The sequence below is a fragment of the Haliaeetus leucocephalus genome, unplaced genomic scaffold (genome assembly GCF_000737465.1).
Source record: "Haliaeetus leucocephalus isolate CR32 unplaced genomic scaffold, Haliaeetus_leucocephalus-4.0 Scaffold339, whole genome shotgun sequence".
NCBI classification, from domain to species: Eukaryota; Metazoa; Chordata; class Aves; order Accipitriformes; family Accipitridae; genus Haliaeetus; species Haliaeetus leucocephalus.
This window is the reverse complement of record NW_010972775.1, coordinates 5937131-5949856: the sequence shown is the minus strand read 5'-3', so window position 1 is coordinate 5949856 and position 12726 is coordinate 5937131. Positions and strand designations below refer to the sequence as shown.

The 12726-nt window shown below is 38.4% G+C and overlaps 2 protein-coding genes across 2 annotated transcripts in view; one reads left to right on the top strand and one right to left on the bottom strand.

Annotated features, from left to right (window-relative positions):
* Nucleotides 1-12726, bottom strand: part of MTMR10 (myotubularin related protein 10) — a 536484-nt gene that overhangs the window by 451253 nt on the left and 72505 nt on the right. The window lies entirely within an intron of this gene.
* Nucleotides 1-12726, top strand: part of GCNT3 (glucosaminyl (N-acetyl) transferase 3, mucin type) — a 54393-nt gene that overhangs the window by 40391 nt on the left and 1276 nt on the right. Inside the window, exon 4 of the mRNA XM_010572263.1 lies at nt 5321-5364. Coding sequence (XP_010570565.1) covers nt 5321-5364 — 44 coding nt within the window. The remainder of the gene's footprint in view (nt 1-5320; nt 5365-12726) is intronic.

Genomic DNA, 12726 nt, shown 5'->3' with positions numbered 1-12726 from the left:
TGATGCAACTCGAATATTCAAAGATACTGGTCACAATCCAGACTCACTTGACACTTCTGCTTCTTTTCCTGCACTTCATTAGCCATTTAATTTCTCTAAGACAATGACACTTAGAACATGATTTAAAAGGCAGGGTAAAAATAAACAGTCACAACAGATGACAAACATCAAAAACATTACATATTTTGGTGTCTGCATTGATTAAAAACTGAATTGATGCAATACACTCAAATACATTTCTCACAGAAGCACTACCTTTCTGAGAAGCAGCCAAACATGTAGCTTTTCTTTTTCCCACGACTTTGCATAGTCACAATGGTTTTTATTCTTCACTTCTTCAGCTGCACCCCTCTTGTACATAAAGCATACATGAAGGCATATATGTACAAGCTAGTTCAGGGCTTTTCTGCGATTCATTCCTTCATTCATGACTAAAGTTTTTTCAATGAATAAATGTTTGTCACTTAAACTTCCCATCTCATAGAGAAATGGCTTTGCTTGATTAAGCAAGTTAGTGCTGCTCCTAAAGTTTAGAGAATGGCAGACTTTCCTCTAGTCTAGCTTGCATATGAAAACTCTGTTATCAAATCCAGTGGTAAAGTATTAGTGAAGTTTAACTCAGAAGGGTGGGGGGTGAGGGGGCACACATAACATGTCAGAAAAAATACCTGACAGTGAGTTCCTTATTGCTTTAAAACTCTTTTCAGAGAGATTACACTACCAGACTGCACTGCAATCACAAAGACACTACATGTGTTTCAACAAACAAAAAGCAGGATTTCCTTCGTCTCTGACGTACATGTAGTTGTATACTGCAAGCAAACACTGATGAAGTCTGTATTATCCACAGAAACTGTGTAAAGGGGAAGCTGGACAAGACTACAGAACTGGAACAGTGCTGCAAACTCACTGTGAGTCAGGTATTCCCTTCCAAAAGCTCAGCTATTTGTTGCATATTGCCCATACACTTTTGGTGGTTTTCTGCAGTCACTAATGCAAGTTTTCCTGAGTACTGCTAGCCTAGAGATTGAGCACTGTCTCCTCTATGAAACGACACAGGGTTCTCAAGTGTCATTAGCAGATGACAAATTCAAAACTAAGAAAATACAACATCCCATACCTGCTCAGCTGTGAAACTCTGCACACAAGCCCAGCCAGCTTCCATGGTCCATTTTCTCACACACCTCCACCATTCACAACTCTAAAAACAGTATAAATATGGCAATCACAAAGGAGAAAGTTCATCACCATCACCTGTTGTTCTTTACCAATCTGAGGTGAGATCACACATATCAAAAACATGTAATTCCTTAAGGCCTAGAGGCATGAACCATCATTTTCTAGCTAAAACCTTTTCATTCAGGCACACAAAAGGTTTTCTGAACCCTGTGTGTTATTTTGCTGCCTTTTTATCTCATACATTGGCAAGCATTTGCTTTAACATTACATTTGGTCACTTCTGGTACTTCAGAAAACAGGAGAGTCAGCTCTCACTGACTGATAAAAAACTGTGTCATTTTAGTTCCTGTTAGAGTCCACTATATTTTCAACATGCTCCAGGCAGAAGATGATGAAGTAATGGCAAAACTACCCAGATACAAAGACTGTAGTTCATATCCTCCTGCGTGCAAAAGACAGTTTTTCATGTTCTTTGGTGAAGAGAGTTTAATCTGTGATGTGTATTTTTTATTCAAATGAACACAACCACAAACACCACATTTACAGATCCAATTTTCTGTTACGTGCTAAATATTCATGCTAGTAAGTACAAATACGCCTCAGGTCTCAGCAGTAAAACCATGACAGTATCACTAGTCAGAATTATGGTTTCAATTACAGTAACACCCTTACAAGAAGCAATATAAAGGTGTATTTAAAAAACCCAAACAGCCACCAAACTATTGACTACAGATACCCTCCATTTCCTCTTGTCCATTAGCTTTAGCAGTAATGGCTAACACTGTGTGTCAGCAGCAGATGGACAATGCTATCAGAATTTTAGCAATTCTGTCCTGCAGTGGGATGGCAGAGGGCATCGTGCCATAGCATCAATCAGTATTTATACATGAGTGCTAGGATCTCACCATTTTAAACGCAGAACACTGTAGACCTTTTTGCTGTATTATTTTCAAGTAGTTTCTAGAAGATCATGAACCATAACCTTCCTGAAATAAAGGAATATTAGTACTCTTAAAGAACACATTGTTTCAGTATGTAATCTATTGTTCGCTAAACTATATACCCTTGCAAAGTGTGGTAGGGTTTTTTTGTTGTTGTTGATTTTGTAAGTCTAACTGGCAAAGTGGGGGGAAGGAACAGTTCGAACTTACCACCTTGGTTGAACCCAGCCTTTATTGCCCAAGAATTGCTCTACAATTAGTCAAACACACATTTTCCAAACATTCTCATCTTTTATGTGCTTACATACAGCAAAATTTTTCTAACCTAAACTTTTTTACATATATACCTCAGGAATCTTGATGGAGGAAGGGGGGGGGGTATTGGTTTAGTGATGATTCCAGCAGCTCTTCTCTGAAACAACCTGAAAAATTTCATCTCAGTTGTGACTAAGAAAATGGCCTTATAAGCTAGCTCAGTTAACACATGTGAATCAATTTTTAACTGAAAATATGTTTTATAGTACCATCTCACTCTTCTGCAAGCCGCTTAATAACCAGAGATGCAAATACCTATTGGAATATATATTTTTATTCCATAACCTTTAAGACTTTGGCTTTATGACTTTCAGTTGCTGTGACACAGTCCAGAGATAAAGTGATTAATTGCTACTCATGACAACAGCACAACTGTTTTAAACAGGTGGGTGAAATGATCTGGAAATACTGTTCATTGCTGGCATTAGATAATATTAAAGTCATCTAAAAAACAGCAGAAATGGCTAATCACTTAAACACTCTCTCATTCAGGTATATGGACTATTCCAACAAGAGGAGTTAAGACACTGCACATTTTTTAGCTAATCACTGAGCAAGCTAGAACTAAGAGGTTCAGGTATAAACTACTGAAATTCTCCCTGTCTGAAGTAAAACACAAACCAACTTCTCCGTTCTTCCTCTCCCCTTTCTGCCTGTCTTCAATGAAAAAGAGTTCTTAAGTTCATGTATCTTAGTTCAGATTTATTGTCACTGCTTTACATATTGGACTCTAACACCATCACTGCTGAACACAGAACCAAAAAAGACTTCTTCATTCAAGTTTAGAATTGAAAATAACAAGAAGATAGGGGCATGCCAGCGTTGTATCTTTTAAAGAATGAACTACTACTCTGCTCCCCACCCTTGAATTTGCAATTAAGGTGTTTCCCATAGGCCTACAGTTTGGTGCTCCTGCAGGGCTAACTATTGACCTAAATCAAGTGCCAAAATCATAAAGAATGGTGTTTTCTTATAAGCAGAAAATAAATGTTAGAATCTTAGAAGTTGTTGGGTTTGGTTTAGGTTGTTGGTTTTTTTTCAAATAAGCTTACTAAGTAAAAATACATATGCTATTCTTTGATTTATGAGTCAGGACATACTGATACCTAGCACTACCATAAACTACTTTGTTCACATGAAGATATGCTCATTCATGCTTACCTGCAAGTACAGACAAACACAACTTTCAGTAAGCAGCCATCAACATTTCAGTCTTTCAACAGTAAGTGCTCCTCAAAAACCAGTTTCACCTTTGGCCCCTTCTGTAGGGGCAGGACACAATAGCACATAATAGATGCCAGAAGAAAGACGAAATTGCTGTCTGTCTCATTAGCACTACTGGTACAGAACCGTTACACAATCCAGGTCCACCTATTCAGGCACTTCTCGTTATTTTCAAGTGGGATGCTCTAATGCCTTAGTGGTTCTAAATCTCCGTTGCTTACCTACTGTACAAAAAATTTATCTTATGCTATTGCTATCTTTTTCCCTGGAGTTAGTTCACAGCAGTGTGGAACAATGTCCATGGACAGAGAAATACTATGGAGACATGCTATGAACATGGAAGGAATGAAATAATAACCAGTAAAAACCTTAAGGATTTTCTCTGACGTGAAATAAGTGCAGCTAATATTTATTCTAGGTTTGCATGAGAGGAAGCAAAAATGTCAAGTGTATAGGCAATTTTTAAAGGGTGAAAAATAGGAAGCAAATATATCACCTGAAATAAGTAAAAAGTAATAAAACACTCCCACACAACCGCTTTTTTGCCCCCCCTACAAAGCAATTTTGTATTTGACCATTGCTGTGTAGCAGCATGTATGGTAGAGTAAGCAGGGGCACTCAAACTACTATGAAATACTTGGCTTTCTTTGCAGAATAGCAGCCAAAACAGGACAGCACACTGCAGGAACCTCAGATGAAACTGAACAGCCCACAACAACAGTTCTAGAGTAACAATCACCTTTCCCCTGCTGATTTCTCTTGTGGCTTTGCTTATATTGCATTTCGTAAGTGTGAAGGTAAGAAGTGCTCTGCATGAATCCTACAGGTATTGAAGGAAAATTTACTGGACTCACTAAGCCCAGGACATGCCTATTCAGCAATTGGATAAACTCCCTGCCCGAAGTATCCTTATGCAGCTGTGGGACATTCAAAGGCACTCAGAATAACTGTAGCTCTAAACATATACAGATACGTTTCTGGGCAGCCACAGAAACATAAAAAACCCACATTACACAGAAGCTTTGGAAACAATCTGTATGTTATCCTTCACTCTGTGCATAGATATGATGGCAGACTATTTATGACCAAAACAAACTGCACAGAACATTGATAAATTAATACAGTTCTACCACAGAAGAGGAACACCTGAAGTTCAGAATACTATTTAGACAGCTGCCAACAAGGCAAGAAACAACACTAACATGCTTCTAAGGTTTTTTGTTCAGATAAAAACTCTCTCAGTAACACTTCTGTCTATTTCAGGAAGTCCTTTATCTGTTAAGAAATAATCTCTTCAATAGGTTAGTTATCATGTGTTCTCCATTGTGAGAAATGTACAAAATTAATTTCATTCTTTTTCGTTCTTTATTCCCATGGCCCTGAGCTCCTCTATTGTGTATCTAAAAGAGTTTTGTTTGCTGTTTTGTTTATATTTCCCATGCTGTATGAAGTAATCCTTTTCTAGAAACAGTGAGGCATGAGCTAATGTATTTATTATCCCCAGTATCACTGTGTTTTCTTTGTGTTACATCCTTCAAGAAAAATCAGGTTATTTTCTCTCCCCAGGACACAGTCCAGTTTCCAGTGTTGGGCAACACAGTCAGAAACAGTGCCAGTTTTAAGAGTGGTTTAAAGGAAATTTTTTTAAACACCTTTACCAGCATCGTGCCGTTTATTTGCCTGTCTCTTCAGCAATCTGCATAAGGTGAGTAACGCCTTATACTTTATACCCCTATTTTGCTGTACTATACAAAATGTGATTTAGGAAATGCATTATACCTTATCAGCTGAGTTCAGCTTTTGTGTAAAACACCAGGTAATAAATAACATCCTGCTGACTATATGTCAATTATGACTATCTGCTTAAGCTTTCTTCAAAGCCATACTCACTGTTACTCCGCACAGTCCAGCTATTTTGCCTTGGATAAAAGCAGAAATCCTTCCACCCTCCAGTAAGATTTCCATAGAGGTCCAGAAACAGCAGAGCAATGAGCCTGCAACTGCAAGGTGATTAGCATTAAGCAGTGCTCAGTTACAAAATAGGAATTGGTATGCATGCTACAAAAATGATTGTGTTTTGATTTTTTACTTACTGTATGCTGCCTTTTCATGTTCTTTCTGAACCTTGTCCACATAGTGGCAGACCCAGAGGTATTGCATATAGTGCTTTCAAACCATTTGTCACAAACCACCAATGAAGTAGAACTCTAAAAAGAAAATTGACATCCAACAGTTTTCTCAAAGATTGACTTAATCTCTAATTAGTCATCAAAATGACCAAAGATGATGCTAGTGTGGTTTCAATATTAGTAGCTTCTGAAGATACCAGGACTGAGCCACATAATTCAGTTGAAATTCAATGAAATTCAACAAGCTGAAGTCTGTAAGTAGACAGTTTTCAACTTCAAAAAGCAAAACCTGCATAAGACCACATTCATCATGTTAGAGTTTTAGAGATAAAGCGTACACATAGAATACATACATATTTGTATAAGGTTTATTATATTTATTTTGAAACCCCAAGACTTCCTTGTTCACGCCCCCGCTCCCCCTGCCACAGAAAAGCAAGATGTGCCAAAAACTCCATACAAAAAGAACACCAAACTTTTGGTGTCTGAAGATATACAACAGGAAAGTTATGTTTTCCAAATGTTTGTCAGTAATTTTAATGCTATAAATCTTAAAATCATAAGCCAAATATGATTCTGTGATTTTGTAGATAAGTATCACAATACCAGCACAATCACTAAAAAAGAAGGTCTGAACAGCCAAGAAGATAGGAATCTAATTTCTTGTCAGCATAGTTCAAAGGAAGTATTGATTAACAAAAGAACAGTTCTTTTGGAAAATATCCACTTCTACTTGGCAAAAATAAGAAAATTCCCTATATGAACACACATGAAAAAAGTGGAATGCAGTTCTTCACAACAGAATACTATATTTTAACACAAGGCTCGTGCTTAACAGCAAATTATGTATAGAGTGTATTTAGGAACAATTTTGCTTAAGCAGCAGTCAGTGAGAGTATCACTAATTTTGTTTAATGATACTTTATTACATAACCAAAAATTACAGGAAGATCAGAGCCAACCCTAAGTATTTTTAGGTGGAGGCCTACAAAATAATTTTACAGGCCTCATGCCAGTAGGTACTTCTCACATAACTAATCCATATAACTTTGGAGAGAACCAGCAAGCTGATTCTCCATGGTTTTAGGTGACCTGTTATCTGTAAATCTGGATATTCATCTACATGTCTTATGATATAGTTAACATGTCAAAATCATCTTACAGCTGTAAAATATACTAGTGGACACTGAGAAGACTAGAGCCATCAACCTCTCTATGCAAATATGTGGGAGAGGGAATAACAGAATGACAAAAGCAAGAAAAAAAAATCACATACAACCTTTTCGTTATTTAATTCACATACTTACTACTTACCTCTACACACTCTCTCCCTGCTATTAGTATAAAAGGATCCATTTACAAACAAAGGTTCATCTGCTGGGTTAACATGGCAGTGATTTTGTAAGGAGGCAGAGGGGGCCTCTGTGATGAGGCCAGAAGCTGGCCCAAGCCAGACATAAAAAGCTGAGCCAATCAGTGAAGTTGGAAGCTAGTAAGTGCCTCTGTGAAAATATGGTTCAGAAAGGGTTAAAAAAAAAAAAAAAAAAAGCTGCTCAGCAGTTGGCAGCATGGAGAAAGTATGAGAAACAATCTTGCAGACACCAAGGCTAGTGAAGAAGGTAGAGGGGTGGGGTGTGTGCCCTGAAGGAAGCTGCCACCAGCAGAGAGAGGGCCACACTGGAGCAGGCTTTCTGACAGAAACTGCTGCCTGTGGAGGACCCACACTGGTGCAGGTTTATCCTGAAGGACTGTAGCCTGTGGAGAGGACCCACACTGGAACGGTTTGTGAAAGAAAGTGCATCGCTTTCCAGTTACAATTATGCCTCATGCACATACTTCCTTCTATTTAAGGCTTTACTATCCAGATGACACACAAAAACCAAACAACCATCAGACACAAAGGTTAAATGAGAGTCATTGTGCTGTGAATATAAAATTCCTCCTGTTGAAACAAACATCCCGGAGAACACAGAAGTTAGCTGTGAGCTAGTAATGCCTACAAAGCAGTTAGCCAACATTGCAGAAACCACATCACAATGCATGCTATGCCCCCAAACAAATCAGCAGGAAATACAGCTCTCTTCTGAAAACTGAGATGATACTAAATACAAAAGCTGCAGAATGATAAAGAAAACAATGCCCTGATAGCTTAAAAGTGGTATTATAGCTTAGAGGTTGAGTCCTTCAAAATCCCTACAGGCTGGTCTGTAACAGACTGCACAGATTTTAACTTAAAAAAAAAAACAAAACTATCAAACTATTTGTGACCAAGAAGCTAAAACCAAAATTCTCAGCCCACCCAAACAATGGAGTGTAGCACACAAGATTTTTCTGTAGCATGTACAAGCCTGGTGTCAGATATCTCTTTGAACAGGTTAACAAAACTTACTACTTCCATATATTTCCTAAGAGTCGTTCTAAAGAAGCTGATCTATCTATATGAAAATCCTTTCCTTACACATTTTAGTAACTACCACTTCAAGCTGATTCCTCCAAGTGAGTTCTGTTTGTTCCTCTTTATTAATATTGCTTTCCCAGGGAAACCTCTGTTCCTTGTACAAGCTATCTGTATACAGGTAAACCCACTGAGACTATGAGCCTTGACATCACAATCTAAATTTCTACCAGGTGCTTCACCACGTGTGGCACCATCAGCAATCAATCACATAGGATTTTTTTTCCCCTTGGGGAAGCAAGCAGAATAGGTGGGGTTTTTTCCTACTCTCCAATGCATTTATCTGAACCACAACCTAAAAATTGTGCAATTAGGCAAGTAGGTAACAGGTGACCTTGTGATGATTCTTTTCATCCCTTAACAGGAAAGCTAAAAAAGCAGGAACTTCTGACTTGATATAGCTTATTAAAATGGAAGCAGGTACAAAAAGGCACTAGAAAGATGTGACACCTAGACTTATCAAAATTGTCTTAACTGAGAGTCTTCACACTGATGAAGAGCTCTCCATTCTGTGATATCAACAAGGGAATTCTGGAAATGAATAGAAACACCAGTCTGTCTTATGACAGCACAGTGATCTTTAAGACATGGCAACCACTGCCAAACCACCTGAACTCCTCTCTACGCCACTCCTTCGCCATTTCAAATATAAACAACTTTAGAGGGTTGTGGCCTGTTGTATGTTTCTGCAAAAAGCATACTACAAGAATCTTACATTATGTAACTTCTCACAGATAGTGTTCTGCAAGATTATTATCTAAATATGATTAAATCCTCCTCCTCTTACATTGTAATCTACTGTCATATCTCCAGGCTACTGATCTCTTTATGTAAGTGATCAAGTGGCTGCTGGTCACCCTGTAGACAACGCTTGTACTCTAGTATTCTTAGCATAGGACAGTTGTTTTACACTCACTTTTAAACAGGGTCAGTCACTTTTGTATTCACTGAGACATGTATCATCATTAAACAAAGTCAAAGTCAATGATCTGAGCCCACAGTTTAAAGTGAAGTATTTTGAAAGTTAGCTATACATAAGAATATCAATATTAACAATTTTTAATCCCTCTTTAGTATGAAAACAAGTTCTCAAGTCTTGGACTTTACCAACAAAATATTATTTTGTGTAGGCTAACATTTCTCTCATGGAAAAAAAGCAGCTTTGCAGAAAGCATGCTGTTAATTATGTTTCATTTAATTCGATTTTCATGTGTCTTAAAGATTAAGTTACTTCATCATGAATACGCAACAGAAAAAAACCCAGCTTTGGTGAGATGTTAGCATCTGTATTCTGTTACATAACAAATATCAACTATTTATCTAAGCTGTCACTAAGGACACAAATTCACTTTCATAAAGGTTTTTAGATGTACGTATCTTATCTGTAATACATACTATTCATATCAGACAAGTTAGATACCAAGCTTCACAGAAATTGTAAAGTTTGCAATCATAACCACAGCTCATCTGGTGTGGTTACACAGCAGACCTGCTTAGCAGAGAACAAAGATGTTGACCTGTGTTGATCATGTGGATTACTACTTGCTCTTAAGAGAATGCATAAAGAATAATACCAAATCACAGGAAAAACTGGTGTGCCAAATAACAAAAAAGTCATTCAGAGAGGGTTGGTCACTACATATAGTGTGATCAACTTAGTGATCAACTGATAACTATTATGGAAGTTTTTCAAATTTTCAGCTAAGTGTTTAGCTGGACATTTACATTTCATACTCTCCAAAGGAGACAGTTTTAAAAATTCACCCTGAAAGTAGGCAAGGAAGATACTTTAGTCAGTAGAGATATAAGCACTTCAGACTACTTGGGTTTGCTGCACTTTTTAAAACTTGAGATAAGAGCCTATACATGAAGAGCTACATACCACAGAGTAGACGAACTGTGGCCTATGGCCACGCTGCTAACCACAGAAACCTTCAAAAGCTTCAAGTTTCTTGCACTGAACAAGTTCAAGATGTTAATGCTAAGCTACAAATTTCTTCCAAAGAAGTTTCATATCGATGAACCTGTGACTAAATTTACAGAATGTTGACAAATTAATCCAAAGTAATCTCTTTCCTTACCCAGCATTGGGCTTTCCTTGAAAAAACATTTACTATCAGATGAAGTTATCAACAAAGATAACTTTTCCAAAAATAATTTTCCATGTGGCTGATATTCATCAATGTGTATGACAGCATTTTCAAGCGATGCATTACTCCTACAACCTATTCTCTATCTGTCCATGCATGTGACTTCAGCCATTGGCCAGCATAAAATGAAATACAGCAGCAATTTGCTGTCATTTCACACACTGTTTTGGGGTGATTTTGGGGGGTTTCAGGGGTTTTTTTTAGCTTTTGGCACTGTTCAGAGACGGAATACACTGTTGGCTTTAAGAGTATAGCTGAGAACTCTGAAAATACATTTTTCAAGTCTTGGGTTAGACTTAGAAATTGTTGACTCTTAACAAAGAATTATGGATGGTAAAAATGTGATTAAAGAGTTACAGTTTCTTTCCAATTTCCTGAAAAACACCTTTGGGAAAAATACCACTGCATTTCTGAATCACACCACCATAATTTTTGAAAAAGTACTCAAAAATGCACATAACTGGAAATAACTATAGCCCATTTAAGAGCTCTCATGTGGAGTCATCATGTTCTCAGCATTTCCTGTGGGATTAAGAATCTGAGGATCTCTTCCACCACACTGTTATGAGGCACAACACATACAGAACAGCTAGAACCTTAAAGTAGAAACGATTGTTTATGATGCTATACAATATGTAAAATATGCTCTTGGTTTCCTAGTCCACAAGGAGTGGCTGAATGAAAGAGGGTATCTGTGTACTGAAATCAGAGTAGAGGATCAATATAAAGACATTGCTTTAGAAAAAGAAAATCCCAAGACTACAAGAACTTGCCGTCCCCCCATACAATACTGCAAAGATACAGTCTAGCAGAGGTGACCTGAATGGGAGGAGCTGCTTGGAAGTGCAGCAGATGCACTGAGAGGATTATCATTGTCCTATTCCAAGAGTTTCTTGGAAAGTACCTTTCCTCAGGTGCTTTGAAATTGTTCAGGTGAACAAACTCTCTAGTGCAAGCTGAACATACCTTAGAAATAAATTTCAGGAGCGAAGTACACATATAAATGGGATTAATGTCTTCCTCGCACCGAGAAAGCAGCTGGCCCATCTAGCATCTTGTTTACATTCCCAAGCCATTTTTCCCCGTGTTTCTCCCAAGCACATTCACTTTGGTACTCAGCACAAGCGAACTGACATCTGTGCATATGGGAAATACTGTATGTATCACATCATTGCCTTTCATAATGCCCATTAGAATTTCTGGACCACAGATGTCTAAGACAATTATTTACCAAATTGGGTAAAGCTAATAATTCAACAAATAATCTTTGTTTTGAAATTGGGGAAGTAACTGCTGCTGTTTTCTAGAACCCGTGCAGAGCTACACTTACATCAACTGTCCTCAGTCCAGCTACAGGTTCTGTGAGTTTGGTTCCTTGATGCATCTGGAGAAAGAAAAAAAAAATTTAAAAGAAATACACCTTGGTTTGCATAATCTTAGAAATTTTGACTCATCATTGAAACTGGCCCTTTTTTACAAACATGGTACCAAATACCATGTTTTGTTCAAACTACAAAGTGGCTTGGGATGACTGCAAAACCTTGGGGACATTATTTTGTTCATCACAGCACAAGGCGTATTTTAGTCACTCACAGTTATCCCTCTTTTTCTATTAAGTGATACTTACTCAGCCAGGATGTCCGTATAGGGGCATGCAGGAGGACCTGACGCTCTCCACCAATATTCTCTCACTCCTTGCTTTAAGCGGACACTTTGTGGCAAATTATTTCTAAACCACAGCCTCTATCTTCACCCGCTGCTTCCACTGTAGAAGCAGAGATTCCACTTCACCCAGCTGTCCAACATCGTTTGCAATAATCCTTCACTAAAGCTCAAAATGCTCCAGGCCAGCAGAAAGCTTGTTGCGGCTGGGCTTCTAGGCTACAGCACTACGGCCACCACTCCCTTGACCTGTAAGTTGGAATGATCAGAACACTGGAAAAGCAGGTTAGATCCCAAAGTCATCTAGTAAAGTCTTTTTTTAAAAGCGTGTTTCACGGGGTTGGCATTCTAAAGGAATTTTCCTTGCATTACGCACTGGACAGGGGTAAGATAAAACACCTTCTTTTAAACAGACATACAAGATACACAACCACCTCCAGCGCTGATAAAACCAAACGCAATCACGCCACGGGGAAGGAGGAGACTTCCTTTTATTCACCTGTTATTCACCTGCGGCTAAGCAGAGATCGCCCTGCCACTCTTTTACCACTACCCAGGAAGCAGGCACCCAGGCTGTCAGGTTACTCTTCGCTCGGCACCGGCTCCGGCGCCCTCAGTAAAGTCCACCTAAGAGGCAAGACCAGAGCCACCGAGGCAAGGCAGCCGCGGGC